Genomic DNA, 21,843 nt, shown 5'->3' with positions numbered 1-21,843 from the left:
GCGAGTCTCGAACCCACGGGCTCAGGCAATCCACTCACCTCAGCCTCTCAAAGCGCGGAATTACAGGCTGAGCCACCGAGCCCGGCTAAGATGCCTATTTTTTATGTGAGTTTTGTTAATTGTCTTTTTTTGTTGTTGTTACTGAGTTGGAGTCTCACTCTGTCGCCCAGGGTGGAGGGCAGTGGCATGATCGCAGCTCACCTCAGCCTTGGCTTCCTGGGCTCTAGTGATCCTTCCGCCTCAGCCTCCCAAGTAGCTGGGACCACAGGCAAACACCACTACGCCTGGCTAATATTTTTTTTCATAGAAACAAGGTCTCACTATGTTGCCTAGACTGATATTTAACTCCTGAAATCAAGCAATCCTCTTGCCTTGGCCTCCCAAAGTGCTTGGATTATAGGTGTGAGCCTCCACATCCAATTGTGTATTTTCTATGTTGCAAATATCTCCTCTATATTATATATATTACAAAGTTGCATATATTACAACTTAAAATGTGTGTTAAAGTCTTGTCTCTATTCTTTTCTAGGCTTATTCATAAAGGAGAAATGGGAAGCATTTGGTCTTAGACTCAACCATGCCCAGCAACAGATGAAAATGACTGAAAATGCCCTATTGTTTGCATTTGTAGAGGTATTCTTAGTTATTTAAGTTAAGGGAATGTTGATTTGATGCAAAATGTGTGTTTTAGGTGGATTATTATTATTATTATTATTATTATTATTATTTTTATTTGAGTTGGAGTCTCACTCTGTCACCCAGACTGGAGTGCAGTGGCCGCTCCCGGCCACCGCAGCCTCGACCTGCTGGGCTCTGGCGATCCTTCTGCCTCAGCCTTCCAAGTAGCTGGAATTACAGGCATGCCCTACCACGCCCGGCTGATTTTTTGATTTATTGTAGAGATGAGGTCTTGCCAAGTTGCCCAGACGGGTCTTGAACCTGCGGGCTCGGGAAATCTACTCACCTCAGCCTTCCAAAGGCACGGGATTACAGGCTGAGCCACCGAGCCCGGCTTAGGTGGATTATATGTATTCTTATGGATATCTTTGTTTGTTTTTTTATTTTATTATTTTTTTTGAATTGGAGTCTCACTCTGTCGCCCAGACTGGAGTGCAGTGGCCGCTCCCGGCCACCGCAGGCTCGACCTGCTGGGCTCCGGCGATCCCTCCACCTCGGCCTTCCGAGTAGCTGGAATTACAGGCATGTGCTACCATGCCCAGCTGATTTTTTGATTTATTGTAGAGATGAGGTCTCGCTGCCCAGGTGGGTCTCAAACCCGCGGGCTCAGGCAATCCACTCACCTCAGCCTCCAAAAGCGCAGGATTACAGGCTTAACTACTGAGCGTGGCAATCCTCAGCCTTCTTACTAGCTGGAACTACAGGCACATGCCGCCAAACCTGGCTAGTTTTTTGATTTATTGTAGAGACAAGTCTCGCCAAGTTGCCCAGGTTGGTCTTGAACCCCTGAGCTCAGGTAATTCTCTCGCCTCGGCTTCCCAAAGTGCTGGGATTGCAGGCTTGAGCCAACGTGCCAGGCCAGATCCCTTTATACTTTTTTTTTGAGTTGGAGTCTCACTCTGGCACCCAGACTAGAGTGCAGTGGCCGCTCCTGGCCACTGCATCCTCGACCTGCTGGGCTCCAGCGATCCTTCCACTTCTGCCTTCCAAGTAACTGGAACTACAGGCGCGCGCTGCCACACCCAGCTGATTTTTGATTTATTGTAGAGATTAGGTCTTGTCAAGTTGCCCAGGCAGGTCTCGAACCTGTGGGCTCATGCAATCCACTCATCTCCCAAAATGCTGGGATTACAGGCTGAGCCACCGAGCCTGGCCTTTTATACTTTTTAAGAAGTTGACTTGGTGACCGGGCGTAGTAGCTCATGCCTGTAATTTAATTCCAGCACTTTGGGAGGCCAAGGCAGGCAAATTGTTTGAATAATCAGAAGTTTGAGACCAGCCTAAACAACATAGTGAAATCTTATCTCTACAAAACATAAAAAATATTAGCCGGATTTGGCATTGTGTGTCTGTAGTCTTACCTACTTGGGATGCTGAGGTAGAAGGATCTCCTAAGCCCAGGAAGTTGAGGCTGCTGTGAGCTATGATTGTCGTGATCATGCTGTTGCGCTTCAGCCTGGGACCCCAACTCAAAAAAATAAATAAATGAAAAGTTAGCTTGGCCTCAACTCTTCCTATCTATTGGGGAGTTAAGGTGAAAGTTCACCAGGCAGGAAAGATTTGCCTTGCTTCTATTTCTAACCCTGCTTGCATAAGTGCTCTTGGTGAGTGTGCCTTTATTTGACATGTATTCTTAACATTTTAATTTATCTTCTAGGGTACATTAGCTCAGGCTATAAAGAAGGGAGAGTGGATCTTGTTGGATGAGATTAATCTGGCTGCTCCAGAAATTTTAGAATGCCTGAGTGGTTTACTTGAAGGATCTTCTGGATCCCTGGTGTTGCTGGATCGAGGAGATACAGGTATTACCTGAGCCATTTGGGATGTGATTTGGTGTCAAGCTTTTTGGCCCCTTTAGGGTGAGATTCTTTGGTCTGGTGGATTACATGGGCCTCCCAATGAAATTTGTTCGTTCCTTAAATATAAATTCTCTGCAAAGTGCATTGAACTATTGTTATGGTATATGGGGAATGCAAAAAAAAATGTGATATTTTTCAGTGTATTTGGGTTATGGGTAACAGACACGTATACTGTGACAAAATATATATGGGTTAATGGGTGATTAAAAAGTAACAGTGATTAAATTTCTCGTAAAAGACTGTGGAACTGCAACATGAGATTAGGTTGTATACATTGGTCTGGAAGGTGATTTCACTGGGGCTTCAGCAAAGGCAAGGATGGTGTGAGCAATGGCACCAGGCTGGCAAGGGCCCAGGCAGGCCTGCTGGGTCTGAGATTCTGTGGAGCCTTGCCCTAGGATCTGCGGCTGATCACTTGATTGTTACAAGTTGTCGAGAGTTTATCATGTTCTCTTGACAGAGCCCCTGGTTCGTCATCCTGACTTTCGTTTATTTGCCTGCATGAATCCAGCAACTGATGTAGGCAAAAGAAATCTCCCACCAGGAATAAGAAGCAGGTGAGAGTATGGTTCTTGAAGACTTTTTAAAGAGGTCTCTTTATTTATCAATTGGCAGTAGTGTCCTAACTGAACTTTAGATCAGTGATTAAAATTTCTTGGCCTCTGATGGAGGAATCTTGGTTTCCTTATTTTTCATATTCCTCTACTTCCTGCATGTGGTCGAAACTCCAAAATATGGGACAATATTTTTCTTTGCATTAATAGTATGGCTCATGGATGTTGTTGAAAATGTCTTTCCTTCCTCAGATAGCCTTTTTTTTTTTAGAAATCTTTCCTATACACTGTGCCCCAGTCACATATGTATCAATGAATTTCAGGAACACAGTCCACTTTGGATGAGACTCATGATCTATAAAAGGCCTTTGAAGTGTCTTTCATTTTTCATCACTCAGCACTGACATGAATAAAGTACCTAGTTACTGGTGTTTTATGTATGTTACATTTGGGAAATGATAAGTGACTAGATTTATTCTTGGCAAACTTTTGTTTCATTTTGGGTTTCAAAATTATGTTAAAAGGTTCCTTTAAAGGATCCTTTCCCTCTATGAAAGTAGTCAACAATTCTACATTAAAGAAACTACATTAAAGGAATTATTATCTCTTACTATAGTCATTTATTTTTTATGGTGAAGGGGCTTATTTTTTGTTGCACTTATTTCGTTTCCATGTTGTGATGATAAAAACCTTCTGAAAATAAAGAAAAGTCTTATTTTTGTCACTATTTCTTCTCATAAGGACCTTATCTAGAAGACTTATTGCATAGAAGTAGTCGTAGTAATGGAGTATTTTTGGTAATGGTTGCATTATCTTTTATTTCATTATGATCTTTTCATATCTCAAGTTGAAAGACTTACAGTTTATACTACAGGCAGTTAAAATGAGGTGATGTAACATCCGTTTCAAGTTTTTCTGTTAGCATAGCTGTATTCCTAAAAAATGATTATTATGTAATTGTTGTCTTATAGATTCACAGAACTTTATGTAGAAGAATTAGAAAGTAAAGAAGACTTACAAATTCTTATTGTGGATTATCTGAAAGGATTGAGTGTGCACAAGACCACAGTGCAAGGAATCATAAAGTATGTTCTCTCTAGTGTGTCTTTATAAACTTTTTCTGTACATGTGTTCTTCATGCACTTGCACACATATATTTTTCGATTTTGTTGTTTGCTTCTCACGTGAGAATTTTGATGGAAGGATTACTTAGATTCTGTTTTAATGTTGGCACCTGTATGAAGTCCCTCAGATTTTTCTAAGGAAAATAGAAACCTGTGAGTCACTACCTATGAGAATATGTAAGCAATCAGACAGTGCTCTCCTGATTACCTCAGTGTTCATAGCTAAGAGTTTGAGTTCTTGGAGAGATGTAAGTAGCTTGCATTTTGATCTGTCTTCATGAAGTTTTTTGTATTTGTAGTATTCATATTAGCTATGTAGATTGTAGAAGGAAAAAATTTAATATTGTTGCTCGTGTCAGGTTTAGAATTAATAGATACTTAGTATAATAAAGAATACTGTGGTTGTGTGGCTTGATGCTTTGAGTCAGTTTTTCATGTTTTTTGTTTGCCATATGGAAAGAGTGCAGTCCTTTGTGTGCCACTACCTCGAGTCTGCTACTGGGTCTCTGAGAAACAAATTGTATCATTCTAGGGATGTGACTTATGTAACTTTTTCTTTGTCCTCTATAAAGAAATACTTTATATAAAGGAGCTGAAATAGAATCATATTAGTGTGTCACTGCATTTTGTGCTTTCTTTTTTTTTTTTGGTCAGAGTCTCACTGTGTCACTCAGGCTGGAGTGCATTGGCATGCTCATGACCACTGCGGATTCGACCTGCTGGGCTCAGGTGATCCTTCTGCTTCAGCTTTCCAAGTAACTGGAACCACATATGCGTGCTACCATGACTGGCTAAGTTTTTAATTTATTGTAGAGATGAGGGTTTGCCAAGTTGCCCACATGGGTCTCGAACACCTGGACTCAGGCAGTCTTCCCGCCTCTGTCTCCCAAAGTGCTGGAATTACAGGCGTGAGCCACCGTGTCTAGCAGGAACTTAGATTTCATCTATGACACATACTTGGTTACGTTTGACCTTGTGGTGTTAGTTAATGATGAATTGCACAAAATGTTGAAGTGCAAGGAGTTTATGTTTCTGTCTGAAACATTTTCTGTCTTGTTATGTGGACTTTTAAAACGTGGTAGTGCTAATAGTCATGGCCATCATACCTTCCCCACCCTTGGACATTTTGTCAGCTCTGTTTCTGGCCATTTCTGTAGCGTTTCAAAACACTGTTAGTTCTGTTTTTTCATCACCATTATAGATTAGACGGGAGCTGCATTTACTCCTCAAGTTAGAGCTAACTCAGGAACACAGAAGCTTCTCACCTCTCTCTATCAGTACCTTTTTGCTAGAGGAATTGCACCTCATACTTTCCCGTTTCCCATGGGAGTAGATTCGTCTTCATTTTATTATTTTGAAATACAGCTTCTCAGTGTATGAAAAGTAGATTTAGGCCGGGCTCAGTGGCTCAGCCTGTAATCCCATCACTTTTGGAGACTGAGGTGAATGGATTGCCTGAGCCTGTGGGTTCAAGACCAACCCGGGGAACTTGGCAAGACCTCGTCTCTACAATACATCAACAAATTAGCTGGGTGTGGTAGTGCATGTCTGTAGTTACTGCTACTTGGAAGACTGAGGCTGGGGCCCAGAAGGTGGTCGCTGGGATGAGTGAGACTCCAACACCCCCCCCCAAAAAAAAAGAAAGAGAAAAATAGATTTAGATGTTTTAATGTGTGCTCTAGGATGTTATATTTAAGCCTGACCATTTCTGACCTAATAATATGTCCTTTGGGTCTTCGGTAGAGAAGTGAAAACAATAAATTCTTATTCATAAATAAAATTGCCTGAACTTGTTCTCTTCATAGCTTCTACACAGCTTTGCGAAAAGCGTCTGGAACCACATTGGTGGATGGGACCGGCCATAGACCTCATTACAGCCTTCGGACTCTCTGCAGGGCCCTGCGATTTGCAGCCTCCAATCCATGTGGCAGCATCCAGCGGTCACTCTATGAGGTCTTGCTAAAGTCTTTTTTGTCTTAGGAACTTGATGGATGGGGTCGCCTTGGGAAGGAGGGCATGGGGGTGCATATGCCAGGTTTACCTGTGCTTCAGGCAGATTAGCCCAGCATACTTCATGCCAGAGCTGCCCCGACCTTGACCTACCGCTGTATCACACTTGCAAGTTGGGAAGCAGCACCACCCAAGAAGTTAAATGTTCCTGAAATGAATTGGGTGACTGTTGCAGAAGGGTAATGAGTGTTGTGCATGTTTTTTTTTTTCTTTCTAGGGCTTTTGTTTGGGTTTCTTAACACAGCTTGACAGGGCATCACACCCGATAGTTCAAAAGCTCATTTGTCAACACATTGTCTCTGGCAATGTCAAAAGTCTACTGAAGCAGGTAAGTTATTGTTTTGATTCTTTGAATTTTTGACAAAGTGAAAGGCTGAATTATCAATTTTTAGCTGGTTTGTTGTTTTTTTTTAAACAAAATCTCTTTCTAAATATAAAAGTAATCTGTTGCAAAAAGTTTAAACATTAGGCTGGGCTCGGTGGCTCAGCCTGTAATTCCAGCACTTTGGGAGGCCGAGGTGAGTGGATTGCCTGAGCCCGCGGGTTCGAGACTCTCCTGGGCAACTTGACAAGACCTCATCTCTACAATAAATCAAAAAATCAGCCAAGCGTGTTAGCATGCGCCTGTAGTTCCAGCTACTTGGAAGGCTGAGGCGGAAGGATTGCCGGTGCCCAGCAGGTTGAGGCTGCGGTGGCCAGAAGTGGCCATTGCACTCCAGTCTGGGTGACAGAGTGAGACTCCAACTCAAAAAAAAAAAAAAAGTTTAAACATTACAGAAATGTATGTTTTAGGTGGTAAGGGTTTTTAATAATTGTACTCTTTGGAGATTTAAATCCTGTAGCTAATTCTTTCCAGCTAAATTGTAATGTATATATTTAATTTTTCTATATATTCATATTTTGGTATGTGTGTATTGATTTGTTGAGGTAAATTCTAATGTGTATTTAAGTAAAATAAGTGAGACCATCTCATAAAAATATCCTGTAGCTTTCCTTTTTGATCTAAGTGTGTCTTGGCTATATTTTTATTTTTGTAACAGATTATTGTGACTTGCTTTCTAATAGCCACATACATTTCATTGGATGGTTCCACAGTGGTTTATCTAAACTGTCTGCATAGTTTAACTACACATACTTATCCACAGTCTCTACCTTCTGATTGGTGGCTGGTTTTTTTTTTTTGAGTTGGAGTCTCACTCTGTCGCCCAGACTAGAGTGCAGTGGCCACTGCCGGCCACCGCAGCCTCGACCTGCTGGGCTCCAGCGATCCTTCCGCCTCAGCCTTCCCAGTAACCGAATTACGGGCGTGTGCTACCATGCCCGGCTGATTTTTTGATTTATTGTGGAGATGAGGTCTCACCAAGTTACCCAGGCAGGTCTCGAACCTGTGGACTCAGGCAATCCACTCACCTCAGCCTCCCAAAGGCGCGGGATTACAGGCTGAGCCACCGAGCCCGGCTTGGTGGCTGGTTTTTTTGGAAGAGGGAGGGGCCACTGTTGTAGACAGTCCTTTGACTTTGACAGAGAAAATTGGAGAATAGCAAGGGACTGAAAGAGGCTGAGAGAAACTGGCTCACCAACTGGCTTGTGTGCATGTTGATTGCTTGTTCATTGGGAAGAGAGGGCCTTGGGACTTGGGGTTACTTTGGATTCAGCCATTTAAAAAATTATACAAGTAACACATGAAAAAATACTTCTGATAAACTGTGAAAACATTGAGAAAAGACTCAGGTTTTTCTCAAAATTTGACTTTTGTCATAATCAAATGGGTGTCTCCTCTAGTTGCTCATTTTGTGTGTGTTCTTCATGGTATGACAGAAGCCTAGAGAGCTTTTCTTCCCACTGTGCCTCAACTCAACTTAGGAGCCCTGAAAAGCAGGCCCAGGATTGCAGCTTCAAACCTGGGGACCCAGTGTTCTAGAAGATAACTTTTTAGTAGTTACAGATTTGACCACCATTTCATCGCTTTTGATTTATAAAAATGTTCATGCTATGTTCATATTTCGCCCATGGGTTTTAATGTTCAGAGCAACTAAAACTTGACCGCATCCTTGGTGACAACTTTGTTTTCTACTTTATGCGCCTCTCTGAAAGAATGCCGTAGTTGTCTTGCAATTATGTATGATCTCTCCAACTTTTGTGGCTTTTAGCCTATTCCAGAGCCAAAAGGAGGTCGTCTTATCCAAGTCGAAGGCTATTGGATTTCAGTGGGAGACAAGGAGCCTACAATAGATGAGACATACATTCTGACATCTTCTGTGAAACTCAACCTGAGAGATATTGTCCGAGTGGTCTCCGCAGGGTGTGTGGGCCTTTTCTCTCACTGCTCTGAAGTTTCAACAAGTGTAGACACTGATGACATCCTGGTCTAATGTCCTTAACATTCAGAGCTTTATTCTTACTCATTGGCCAACTGAATAATTACTTTCTAATGTTAGTACTATGATTTTCCTCCTCGCACAAAGCATTGTTTCTATTGTGCCTTTAGAGCAATATGGATGCAGACAATTTGGGCCATGTTTAAAAGTGTTATTTATTTATTTTTGTTGAACAGTACTTATCATAAGCTCTTTGGTAAGTGGAGTAACAGTCACTTCTACTTACCATTTCTCACAAGTGTTGTCAAAGGGGCTGAGATTGCTTTCCTCAGTATTTTCTCTTTTTTTTTTTTTTTGAGTTGGAGTCTCACTCTGTTGCACAGACTGGAGTGCAGTAACATACTCATGGCCACCGCATCCTCTACTTGCTGGGCTCAGGTGATCCTTCTGCCTCAGACTTCCATGCCCATCTAATTTCTTTTGATGTATTGTAGAGACAATATCTTGCCACGTTGCCCAGGCTGGTATCATACTCCTGGGCTCAGGCAGTCCTTTCACCTCCGCCTCTCAACGTGCTGGCATTATAGGCATGAGCCACTGAGCCCAGCTAGTATTTTCTGAGGGCCAATTTTACATAGAAAATTTTCAGTGTATAGATATATAAAAATGCTTTTTTATGATGGTGTAAAATGATATAGTTATTCTTTATAAAATACTGTTCAAATCAATTCTGGTTTCTCTGTTTTGTTCTGATTTTTTCTTTATTTGCTGATCTTTTACAGAACCTATCCAGTGCTCATTCAGGGAGAGACATCAGTTGGTAAAACGAGCCTGATCCGGTGGCTGGCTGCAGCTACCGGCAATCACTGTGTGCGTATTAACAATCATGAACACACAGATATTCAGGAGTACATTGGGTGTTACACATCCAACTCTTCAGGGAGGCTTGTCTTTAAAGAAGGTATTGTTAATGTTCTATTCCATGGATGTGGGTATTCTTTCTTTTAGACCCATTTCTCTAGGTAGCATTCTTTATTCTTTCCAGTTGAGGTGCATGACCCTCTGTCATTACAGCTGGTTTTTCTTTGCCCATGAACTGTAGACAGTTAAGGGTGCTGCTTAGGGGGCTGCCTTCCTTTAGGTCCTGCTAATCTTGCGGAATAGCCGAGGACTAGGGCTGAATTTTGAAGAGGGCATTTGAACTGCTGCTTCATTTCCCAGAGAGTCAAAGAATGAGGTGAGCGTTAGACAGAAAGATCTTGGGAATAGATATGAGAATGTGATGATTTAAAGGTAATGAGACTTCAGGGAAAATATTAAACAAGTTGGAAATGAATTGTCAGCCCTGGCTTCTGGGGGGGGAAAAAGGGTCTATCTTAATAGAAAATTGTGCCAACTTGGTTTACAATGTTACAATTTGTTTAGTGGCAAGACTAGCTGGAGATGGTAATTTGCTTTGAAATATATTGATAATCTGGGATGTGTTGATTTGTATGTACATGACACATTTAAAACATTTGGACTAATTCGTACACTAATTCTCGGTGTTTGTTTCCTCCTAGGTGTTCTTATTGATGCTATGAGAAAGGGCTACTGGATTATATTAGATGAATTAAACTTGGCCCCTACCGATGTGTTAGAGGCGCTGAACAGGCTGTTGGATGATAACCGTGAATTGCTCATAACGGAAACACAAGAAGTTGTTAAAGCACATCCTAGGTTCATGCTTTTTGCCACTCAGAATCCCCCAGGACTTTATGGAGGCAGAAAGGTGTGTAGGATTTGTACCTCTACTTCAGTTTATTACCACATTAAGTTGCAAATTTTTCTTGGTAGGAATGAGAGATTTTACGACTGTTGAAGGATTTTTCTTTTTTTGGTGAATGGCAGAGCCTCCATTTTGGAAATCAGACTCCTTTCACCATGTTTTTTGTGTACTTTGTCCAGGTTCTTTCGAGAGCCTTCAGGAATCGGTTTGTGGAATTGCACTTTGATGAATTACCTAGTTCTGAATTGGAAACAATCTTGCACAAGCGGTGTAGTTTGCCACCCTCCTATTGCAGCAAGTTGGTTAAAGTCATGCTGGACCTTCAGGTATCTCATTTCCTTACACTGAATTAAGTTTCATTTGGAATGTGTTGATTAGATTTGGCAAGCAAAATGTGGCAGCTTTTTTTGGGTGGAAGCAATGCCCATTTATTTATTTTTCAGAGTAAAGATCTTTTGAATGGACTTCATTAATAGCTGTTTTTTGTTTTCTTTTATAAATAATTTTACATAAAATTTCTCTATATTTATATATGATGATAGTTGCCTACTTGTATACTTTACTGGCGTATTTTATTTAGGATGGAATTTGGCATAGGGAAACTAGAATTTGAGTTTTTAAGTGGATATAGTCCTTGAATGGACATAGTCAGAGACTCTTTGTGGAAATAGATGGAAAAAAATTTGGAAAATAAATGGAAGTAAATAATTTCATTTATTTTGTAGGGTTAAACTGTTGACTTTCTAGAAAGCCAACACTCTTACCATTATGGTCCTACATTGTTGGACTATTCTTCCTGCATCTTTGGCACCATTGTACTCTTCTTTGTATTGCTTTTTGTAATCTTTTTCTGTGTGGCATATGAAATACAGTTTTTGGTTGTTTGTCTGCGTTCTTTATGGACACGAGTTTGAACAGTTCAGATGATTACAGTTCATTTACCTTTTTTCTTTTTTTTCCTTCCTTATAAGGGTCTTGCTTTTTTTCTGGGCTGGGTGCAGCGGTGTGATCATAGCTCGCTGCAATATAGAACTCCTGGACTCAGGTGATCCTCCCACCTCAGCCTCCTGAGTAGCTGGTACTACAGGCACATGCCACCACATGGGGCAAATTTTTTATATTTGGAGAGACTAAAGTCCCACTATGCTGCCCAGGCTGGTCTTGAACTCCTGGCCTCAAGTGATCCTCCTGCATCAGTCCTCTTACATGGCAGGATTACTGGTGTGAGCCACTGTGCCTGGCCTGCAGTCCATTTATTTAAAACAAAATTAATCTTATTCAGTAAAATGAAATTATTTCATTAGGAGCTTCAATTTGCTAGGAATTTTATATAAGCTGTACTTCAGTCTTACCACTGAGTGCAGCCAATGCTCTTTTCCATTTGTCTGGATACTTTAATAGTCCTATCGCAGAAGTTCTTCAGTGTTTGCTGGAAAGCATGGCTTCATCACCCTTAGGGATCTCTTCCGATGGGCTGAAAGATACAGATTGGCTGAGCAGACTGAGAAGGAATATGACTGGCTACAGCATTTAGCCAACGATGGTATGTGTTCAATCAAGTGCACTCACAGTATTAAGTTATGTTAAATGTCAAACTTTTTGTTAAAATAAATTTTGCCTCAAATTGTGGTTGAAATATACATTTGACTCAGTATTCCAGGGAACCTGTGCCCGTCAAGTCCTAACTGATTTGTAAGTGAGCCTGTTCCTGCAGGCCTTTATGCTAGTAGGGGTTGGTTGCTAAGGTTTTCTTACTCTCCTTCAGGTGGCCACATGTGTGAGTCAGGATATGGGCAAAGCCTCTTGGGGAGTTTAGGCAGGTAGTTTGTGGTAACTGTGTGGACCGTTTGTCTGCAATGTGATCACCAGATAGTATTGCTTGTGCCTTAGAGATAGACAGAAAGTGGATATGTCAGAAAATTTTGGGTTTCTAAGAGAAGGCAGTATGTCACCTGAGACTCGAGTCTGGTCATTTTTGTTTAATCTGTGGTAATAATTTGTTATTGTTCATGCTAGGATAGAAAGTATATTAGAATCTTCTAAATTGACAAGTGCTGGTGTTTCATTAATGAGCTAGTTAAGAAGAAGGGCGGGCACGGTGGCTGAAGCCTATGATCCCAACACTTTGGGAGGCCGAAGTGAGAGGATTGCCTGAGCTCAGGGGTTTGGGACCAGCCTAGGCAACTTGGTGAGACCTCATCTCTATGGTAAATCCAAAAATTACCCAGGCGTTGAAAGACTGAGTTGGAAGGATCGCCTGAGGCCAGCAGGTTGAGGATGCGGGGCCTTTGATCGTGCCACTGCACTCCAGCCTGGGCAACAGAGTGAGACTCCAACTCAAAAAAAAAAAATAAAGAAGAATACATAAAACTAGTGGAGAGTTTTGTTTTCTTTACTTGCACATAGAGGAATACATGAAAAGTTTTTGAAAATGAAGGTACAACATGCAGTAAAGGAGGGTTCCCCCAGCCCTGGGCCATGGACTGGCACCAGTCGGTGACCTGTGAGGAATCTGGCCGCACAGCAGGAGGTGAGCAGCAGGCGAGCTCTGTCTCCTGTCAGATCATTGGGAGCCCGCTCATTATTTGCTTTACCCCTTCCATTCATGCCTCTCTCTTTTTTTTAAATGGTGCGTTGTATAATTGTTTCATTATTATTTCAATATAATAATAGAAATAAATTAGACAATAAATGTTATGCATGCTTGAATCATCTTGAAACCATCTCCCCCTCCCCTGTCTGTGGAAAAACTATCTTCTCCTAAACCGGTTCCTGGTGCCAAAAAGGCTGGGGACCACTGCAGTGAAGCGTTTCACAAAGGCATGTACTTGTGTAAATTACCACCTAGGCCAAGAGTTAGAACATTTCCAATATCTCAGTAGGTCCTTTCTTGTCTCTAACCACTACTGTGACTTCTGTCACCACTGAATGATCTTGCCTGTGCTTGGGCTTTATCGGTATAGGACCTTGTGGTATTTGCTCTTTGGTATGTGATGATCCATTGAGTGGAGATAGCACAATTTGTTTATCCATTCTCTTGGTGATGGACATTTAGACAGGGTCTTTCTCTGTCACGCAGACTGGGGGGCAGTGGAATAGTCATGGCTCACTGTAACCTCGGACTCTTGGGCTTATGTGATTCTTCTCAGCGTCCCAAGTAGTCAGGATTTCAGGTGTGTACCACCACACTTGCCTAGATTTTTAAATTTCTTTTTAAGAGACAAGGTCTCACTATATTGTTTTGGTTGGTCTCAAATTCCTGGCCTCAAGTGATCTTCCTGCCATAGCCTTTTGAATAGGTGGGATTACAGGAGTAAGCATCATGTATGGCTGGATCATTTTTACTTTTTAGCTATTGTCAGTAAAGCTGCCTTGAATATTTGTGCAGGTATCAGGTACACATGTGTTCATTTGTGTTTGTGGATACCTTCAAGTCATATTGCTGGGGCATAGGGTAAACATGTTTAGTTCTAAAAGGCCATCCCGTTTTCCAAAGTTGTTATTTAGATTTCCACTCCATCAGCAACATATAAGAGTTGATATTACTCTATATTTATTCTTTTTTTTTTTTTTTTTGAGTTAGAGTCTCATTCTGTCGCCCAGACTGGAGTGCAGTGGCCACTCCCGGCCTCCGCAGCCTCCCCTGCTGGCCTCCAACGATCCTTCCGCCTCAGCCTTCTGAGTAGCCGGAATTACAGGCATGCGGTACAATGCCTGGCTGATTTTTTTTTTGATTTATTGTAGAGATGAGGTCTCACTGCCCAGGTGGGTCTCGAACCCGCAGGCTCAGGCAATCCACTCATCTCAGCCTCCCAAAGACGCGGGATTTACAGGCTGAGCCACCGAGCCCGGCTTCCATATTTATTCTTAACTTCTCTTGTTGTTTTCAGTAGACATTTGATGATTCTTTTTTTTGAGTTGGAGTCTCACTCTTGTCGCCCAGGCTGGAGTACACAGTGGCATGCTCATGGCAACCGCAGCCTTGACCTGCTGGGCTTAGGTGATCCTTCCACCTCAGCCTTCCAAGTAGCTGGAACTATGTCACCATGCCCGGCTAGTTTTTGTGATTTACTGTAGAGACGAGGTCTCACCAAGTTGCCTCGGCTGACCTCAAACCCTTGGGCGCAGGCAGTCCTCTTGCCTCAGCCTCCCAAAGTGCTGGGATTACAGGCTAAGCCACTGTGCCTGGCCCACCTGATGATTCTTTTCCTCTTCTTTCCCCCTTAGGTTTCATGCTTCTGGCAGGCCGAGTCAGGAAGCAGGAAGAGGTGGATGTGATTCAAGAAGTCCTTGAGAAACATTTCAAGAAAAAATTGTGTCCTAAATCTCTTTTCTCCAAAGAAAATGTTCTCCAGTTGCTGGGTGAGTAGGCCAAAAACTCCAGAGGACTATGAATTGAATTGTACTCATTAGAACCTAAATATTTATTCTCCTTTTGATAGGTAAATTGTCTACTCAGACATCCACATTGGAGTCTAAGTTCAGCCACATCGTGTGGACTGAGGGCATGCGGAGACTGGCAATGCTGGTGGGAAGGGCATTGGAATTTGGTGAACCAGTTCTGCTGGTTGGAGACACTGGGTAACGTTCTGTGACAGTAACTGGTTGTTCAGGGTTCCTTTCACTTCCATGGGATTACTTGCGTTGTCTCTAAAGGAGTCATGAAAACATGTTTCCCCCCCTTTCCCTCCTTTCCTCTTTTTTCTTTTTTTGATGAAGCAGTTAAGGGACCTACTATGGTTTACTTTCTTCTTCCTTAATACTAGATACCTTGTTGATAGAATATAATGATTTTTTGCATCATTTTTAGTGGGGCTGTTTTTGTTTATTCAGCCCCCAACCCCAACCCTGAGATTCATTTTGTAGGTGTGTAGAGAAGGGCAAATAAGCCAGTGCCTCTTGAAAGTCTGTTGTAGGACTAGGTGAGGATGGAATTCATGCAGTGCAAGTCTTGTGGATAAGGAACAGGGGACGACCTTAGCTGGGTATGCAGAGGACTTGCCTTGGCTAGCACTGTCTGCTGCAGCAGTGAGGCTCTATCCTCTGGCTCTTCAGTTTTGTTGATGGGAGTATTGTTGGTGTATATTTGGAACACATACCTTGTTAATTTGTTGCATATCTGTAACAGGTGTGGAAAAACTACTATCTGTCAGGTGTTTGCAGCCTTGGCAAACCAGAAATTATACTCAGTCAGCTGTCACTTACACATGGAGACATCAGACTTCCTCGGTGGGCTGCGGCCAGTGAGACAGAAGCCAAAGGACAAGGTTTGTCCAGTAGCAAATGTTGATGTGTTCATTTAAGGAACTGCATTTGGCTGTTTATATGAGGAAGCTATGGGATTTTGCTCATAGTGGGGTTTCTGGATCCATGTTCTGGTGAGGTTATATATGCATATCTTTAGATTTTTCACTGGTAGACAGGGCCCTTCTAAAACATCCTGATGTGCAGGTTCTGAATGACTACTTTACCCTGGTAGGCACCAGCCACTTCCTGGATATTGTCTTGTGGAACCACCTGACTTTTAATTTCCCCCACTTCTTTTCCCAATTATAGGAAGAAATGGACACATCAAGACTGTTTGAGTGGCATGACGGGCCTCTGGTTCTGGCCATGAAGGAGGATGGCTTTTTCCTTCTGGATGAGATCTCACTGGCTGATGACTCTGTCCTGGAAAGACTCAACAGGTACATACCTGAGAGACTTGCCTTGTATTTGATGTTTTTGTGGGTGTGATTTTTACAGATAAGTCTTGTGCACAGATGGTCCTTATAGGTCCATAATTAATGTTGATGTGTTACCACCTTGTTTGGCTTTGGCACTCAAGGTCTCCTTTAAGAGACTTAGATTTTCTTTTTGCTGTCAGTAATCAGAAGGATAGGACTGTGGGATGGCAGGGCTTAAACAAATGAGCCTAAGTTAAAATTCTTTTTTAAGTCTAGTTATTGCCTACTTTTTAAATATTTTGAATGAACTGGAATCAAAATCCTCTGTCTTATGGCTATAAGGCATCTCAAAACTTCAGACCAGTGTGAATCTTGATATAGTAACACGTATATTTTCTCTTAATTGAGGTATATTTACATATTATAAAATACAATTTGGTGAGTTTTAGTAAATGTACTGATCTAGTTAGAGCATTTCCATCATTCCGTTGGATCTCTCAAGCCCACTACACTTAATTTATGGTTCCACTCCCTCCCCAGCCAACCATTCACCTACTTGCTGCCTTGATAGATTTGTCTTTTCTGTTTATTTCATGTAAATGGGCTCCTCTCTCACTTTGCCTTTCTGTTTCGTGGCTCATTCATATTGCAGTATATGTTATTAGTTCCTTCTTATCCCTAATAGTATTAGAAATGTCACATCTTGCATATTCCTTCCCCAGTTTATGACATTTGGGTTGCTTCCGGTGTTTGGCTGTTATGAATAATGCTGCCATGAACATTTACTGGCAGGATATCCTTTTTAAGACAAATGCCTTAATAGGAAATAAGTGGGTAAAGGAGTTCTTTTCTCTTGATCAGAAATATCCCTCCATTACACAGAAATTGGGATTGTGAATTGTTTTAAAATTTGTGAAAGGAAACCATTAACTAAAGTGAAAACTCAGCAGAGAAGAGAACTTCTTTTAAAAAAGATCATCGAAGATCACAACATAGAAAGGATATATAAACCTTTTCTAATCTCCTCCAATTTTTTCTTTAGTGTCCTTGAAGTGGAAAAGTCTCTGGTATTAGCTGAAAAAGGCAGCCCAGAAGACAAGGATAATGAGGTAGAGCTGTTGGCTGCTGGGAAAAAATTTCGTATCTTAGCAACCATGAACCCCGGGGGCGACTTTGGAAAAAAAGAGGTAAAACTGTTTCCTGAAGCATAGTTTCTTGCTAGTTTTTCACCTCAGCTCACTGGTGCCCATAGATATAGTATGTAATAATGTGTCTGGAATTTTGTGTAGGATAAAAACTAGGTAAAAAGCAAAGATCCAAAAATATATTTTAGAATCATCATTAGGTTGAAAAAATAATTCGGACAGGTAAATACCAAGGAGGACCCCCAAAAAATCCAGAATTTTTTTTTGGAGGACAGACCCCATTTAGTATAGGCTTCTCCCTCTAAGTAGTGTTCTAGGAACCCATCAGCATCAGTGTATCAGCTAGCGTTGTTATAAGGGGCTGTGTTGAGCTTCAGTGAATTTTTTTGTGGCAAAAGGTGAATGATTCTTCCACCATGGCAACGTGCCTACCTGCACTGTGATGTTTTGACCAGATATGGCATGACTTCCATGTCCCACCTTCTTCCCTGTTAACCCAGTCTCGCCCCAAGTGACTTTTTTGTTTCTGTGGATGGAAAAAAGTCCTCAAAGGGAAACATTTTGCCGATGAGGAAGAGGAAAAACAAAAATTCACAGAAACACTAAAAGGCATCAAAATGGAAAAGTTCAAAAACTGTTTTGAGCAGTTGGAAAAGCATCTTGATATAGGTGTATTATCAAATGGAGAGTACTCTGAAGGTGACTGAAGTTTAAACATGTAAGAATAATGACACAGTTTTTTATAAGTTAATTCCAGGTGTTTTGGGGTCCCCCTTGTATTTCCCTGTTTGATGACTTACTTTGTGTATGTACCTGAAATATTTTCTGTCACTCTGCCTAGCTCTTTGTATATGTTGCCCCAACAGATGCTCACAAGATATTTGTATGACAGTCATTGCCCTTGTTTTATGACTGAGGGAACCTGGAACTGAAATATAAATTTCAGCTCTGCTTTTAGAGTTCATGTTCTCTCTTTTTTTTTTTTTTTGAGTTGGAGTCTCACTCCTTTGCCCAGGCTGGGTGCAGTGGCGCACACGTTCACGGCCACCCCAGCGTCGACCTTCTGGGCTCCAGCGATCATTCTGCCTCAGCCTTCCAAGTAGCAGTACTACAGATGTGCGTTACCATTCCCGGTTAATTTTTGACTTATTGTAGAGATAAGGTCTTGCCAAGTTGCCCGGGCTGTTCTTGAACCTGCGGGCTCAGGCAATCCACTTGCCTCAGCCCCGCGAAGTGCTGGGATTATAGGCTGAGCCACCGAGCCTGGCAGAGTTCGTGTTCTCAAACACTATTGGCTTTATGAGTCATGAGTGTTTGTTTTTTGTTTTGTTTTGTTTTTGTGTTGGAGTCTCACTCTCGTCACCCAGGCTGCAGTGCAGTGGCGTGCTCATGGCTACCGTAGCTTTGACTTGCGGGGCTTAGACAATCCTTCCACCTCAGCGTTTCAAGTAGCTGGAACTACAGATGCACACCACCACGCCCGGCTAGTTTTTTTTGTGATTTATTGTACAGACGAGGGCTCACCAAGTTGCCCAGGCTGGTCTTGAACCCCTGGGCTCAGGCAATCCTCTTGCCTTGGCCTTCCAAAGTGCTGGGATTACAGGCTGAGCCACCGTGCCTGGCCCTTTTTTTTTTTTTTTTTAAATAAAGAGATAGGGTCTTACTTTGTTGCCTAAGCTGGAGTACAGTGGCACATTCATGGCTTACTTTAGCCTTAGACTCGTAGACTCAAATGATTCTCCCATTCTGGCCTCCCAGTAACTGGGACTGTACGCACATGTTGCCACACCTGGCTTTATGAGTGGTTTTATTATTTTTATTTTATTTTGTATTGCTAGATATCAAGGAGAGATATGAGTTGTTTTAAAGTGACAAAAATATGGTCAGGCATGGTCACTTATGCTTGTAATCCTAGTACTTTGGGAATTTGAGGCCAGAGAATCTCTTGAGGACAGTAGTTCAAGACCAGCATGGCAACATAGTCAGACTACATAACAAAAATAAGTAAATAAAAATGTAATGATAGAAGTCGGGCTCAATGGCTCAGTCTGTAATCCCAGCGCTTTGGGAGGCCGAGGCAAGTGGATTACCTGAGCCCGCGGGTTTGAGACCCACCTGGGCAACTTGGCGAGACCTTGTCTCTACAACAAATCAAAAATTAGCCAGGTGTAGTAGCGCGCACCTGTAGTTCCGGCTTCTTGGAAGGCTGAGGTGGAAGGACCGCCGGAGCCCAGAAGGTCGAGGCTGCAGTGACCAGGAGCGTGCCACTGCACTCCAGTCTGGGCAATGGAGTGAGACTTCAACTCAAAAAAAAAAATAGAATGATGAAATGTCTCAGATAAGAATGTCTTCTGGTTTACAGGTGGAACATATCTGTTCTCTTAAGGGTTAGATGCGTCACTGTCAGATTTTTGGTAGAGTACAGGGCAGCAGGCTGTTCTTCTGTTCAGAAGGTTATGATCACATATAATCAGGAACCACCAATCTGTTGCTTTCAGGTTTGCAAAGCCTTTCAGTGGAGAAGGCAGCACTGTGTACTGGATCCTGGTCTGTTAAAGTCAGTGGAAGGGTTGTGGTAACAGGTCAGCGATATGAGAAGAGATAGAGGGATTAATCTTGAATGAAGGCAGTTGAGATTCTTGGAAATTTCGTGGGTCCCTGAAATATGAACATGACCTTTTGGGGCTAGGTTTCTTCAGTGGCATAAGAGATTCTAACTGAACTTCAAGAAATGCTCGGAAGAGAAGGAATAAAATATAATACAGTTTCCGACTCAAAATACAAACATTGACTCCTGGGCAAGTGGAAGCACCACAGAGAGATCTGATTCCAAGATTGTGCATGTTAACTTGCCTTTCAGATTAGCTTCAGTTTTCCTTAAGACAAAGGTTGCCAGCTTTTACCTAAGGGAAGGCTCCTTTTTGTTTTTGCATGCCTACCAGGCAGAGCAAGGTAGGACCCTGAACACCAGGCGAACTGCTTGGCTAGAATGGTGATGAGGAACACTTTTGCATTTACTAGGGCTCAGTCACCAAGCTGTTCTCAAGTCCAGGCCCTGCTCCTCCTGTGGTAGACCAGATGACAATCGTCAAGTAAAGTGAAAGTGACGACAGATGAATAATGATGTTTGTGTGGCGCTGCAGACATTTGTGAATGGGTTAACTGGCCTTGTGGAAGGCAAAGAGGAGTCCAAACAGAGGGCAAAGGCCTGAAGAGTGGGAGGGCTAACCAGTCTTTGTTATACAAGATGTAAAATATATGCCTTCTTATCATTTCTCTCCCTCTGAGCATGTACACATTTTCTCCTTCCACTTCAGACAGCCCTTCTCCTTGGGAAGATGGCTGCTTATTTTCTCTAAAGTTTTATTTTTGTACCTAAATGTAAAGTAAAAGGAAGAATCTTTGCTTAAGGCAAAGAGTTTAGATTTGGTGAGGACTGGAATCCTGCTGTGTCACTTACTCTACAAGAACTCGAAGCTCTGTACCCTGTCTATAAAGAGAGTGATGGTGTTGTCAGAGAGTGTGGTGGAATTTGATGGGGTGACATCAGTAAGGGGCCAGAACCAAGTGGGCCTTCAGTAAATTGTAGTAGGAGAGATTACAAGAGAAGCGTGTAGTATTTGCTGAACTCAACAGCTAACACCTTTCAAAGGACTTGTTGTCTAGCTTTCCTCATAGTTTTAAAACTCACATTGTAGTTTGCATTCCTTCTAGCTGTCTCCTGCCTTGAGAAACCGGTTTACAGAAATATGGTGCCCTCAAACCACAAGCCGTGAAGATTTAATTCAGATAATCAATCGTAATCTCCGTCCAGGATTGTCTCTGGGCAGAATAGATCATAAAGGTGAGAGTTCTCAGGTGGAGGTGGTGCTAGTAGAGTGGGTTTGTATTAGGAGTTGAGGGGTATGTATGTGCACATGAGCCATGTTACATGTGTACATGTGATGTGTTGTTATAAGGAGAAAGGAGATACAGAGGTGGAAACAAAATAAAAATAGATCTAATTAAAGTACGGTGCTAGCCTGTCCGCCTTCTAGTCAAGTGTTCCTTCTTTGTATTTTAATTGTCACCACCCTGAAAAAGTGTTTATAGACTTTAAGCTGCATTTCTTTAGTTGTCATTAATTAATGTATTATTTATTCATTGTATTTAAAAACTTTCATTTTGGCCGGGCTCGGTGGCTCAGCCTGTAATCCCATGCTTTGGGAGGCCAAGGTGAGTGAATTGCCTGAGCCCACGGGTTCGAGACCCGCCTGGGCAACTTGGCAAGACCTCATCTCCACAATAAATCAAAAAATTAGCCAGGTGTGGTGGTGCACGCCTGTAGTTCCAGCTACTTGGAAGTCTGAGGCGGAAGGATCGCCAGACCCCAGCAAGTCAAGGCTGCGGTGGCCAGGAGCAGCCACTGCACTCCAGTCTGGACAACTGAGTGAGACTCCAACTCAACAACAACAAACAAACAAATAAATAAATAAAAACTTTCATTTTATTATGAAAAATCTCAAAGAGGAAAAATAGAATAATATCAAAAACACTTCCATATACCCATAACGTAGATTTAGCAGTTCTTAAAATATCCAGTACGAGTCAACACATTTATTATATGATTCTTTTTCTTTAGGTCTATATTGGTTTGATGTGTGCATATTTATTTTGGACATAGAATAGACTAAATTTAGTTTCCAAGACTAAATTCATAGTTTTTTGGATCATTTTAAAAT

At 42.0% G+C, this 21,843-nt stretch overlaps 1 protein-coding gene across 1 annotated transcript in view; it reads left to right on the top strand.

Annotated features, from left to right (window-relative positions):
• The window catches only part of MDN1 (midasin AAA ATPase 1), a 156,691-nt gene that overhangs the window by 44,394 nt on the left and 90,454 nt on the right, over positions 1-21,843 (top strand). The window contains exons 17-33 of the mRNA XM_008069236.2: positions 530-633; positions 2,336-2,480; positions 2,998-3,094; positions 4,063-4,176; positions 6,021-6,168; positions 6,443-6,553; positions 8,376-8,527; positions 9,326-9,504; positions 10,106-10,314; positions 10,491-10,637; positions 11,713-11,854; positions 14,539-14,673; positions 14,754-14,892; positions 15,440-15,578; positions 15,868-15,998; positions 17,020-17,164; positions 20,837-20,966. Coding sequence (XP_008067427.1) covers positions 530-633; positions 2,336-2,480; positions 2,998-3,094; positions 4,063-4,176; positions 6,021-6,168; positions 6,443-6,553; positions 8,376-8,527; positions 9,326-9,504; positions 10,106-10,314; positions 10,491-10,637; positions 11,713-11,854; positions 14,539-14,673; positions 14,754-14,892; positions 15,440-15,578; positions 15,868-15,998; positions 17,020-17,164; positions 20,837-20,966 — 2,367 coding nt within the window. The remainder of the gene's footprint in view (positions 1-529; positions 634-2,335; positions 2,481-2,997; positions 3,095-4,062; positions 4,177-6,020; positions 6,169-6,442; positions 6,554-8,375; positions 8,528-9,325; positions 9,505-10,105; positions 10,315-10,490; positions 10,638-11,712; positions 11,855-14,538; positions 14,674-14,753; positions 14,893-15,439; positions 15,579-15,867; positions 15,999-17,019; positions 17,165-20,836; positions 20,967-21,843) is intronic.

The sequence above is a fragment of the Carlito syrichta genome, unplaced genomic scaffold (assembly GCF_000164805.1).
Source record: "Carlito syrichta isolate Samal-C Ts95f unplaced genomic scaffold, Tarsius_syrichta-2.0.1 Scaffold311873, whole genome shotgun sequence".
Taxonomy (NCBI): Eukaryota; Metazoa; Chordata; class Mammalia; order Primates; family Tarsiidae; genus Carlito; species Carlito syrichta.
The sequence above is the reverse complement of the archived record's forward strand: the minus strand, read 5'-3'. Positions and strand labels throughout refer to the sequence as shown.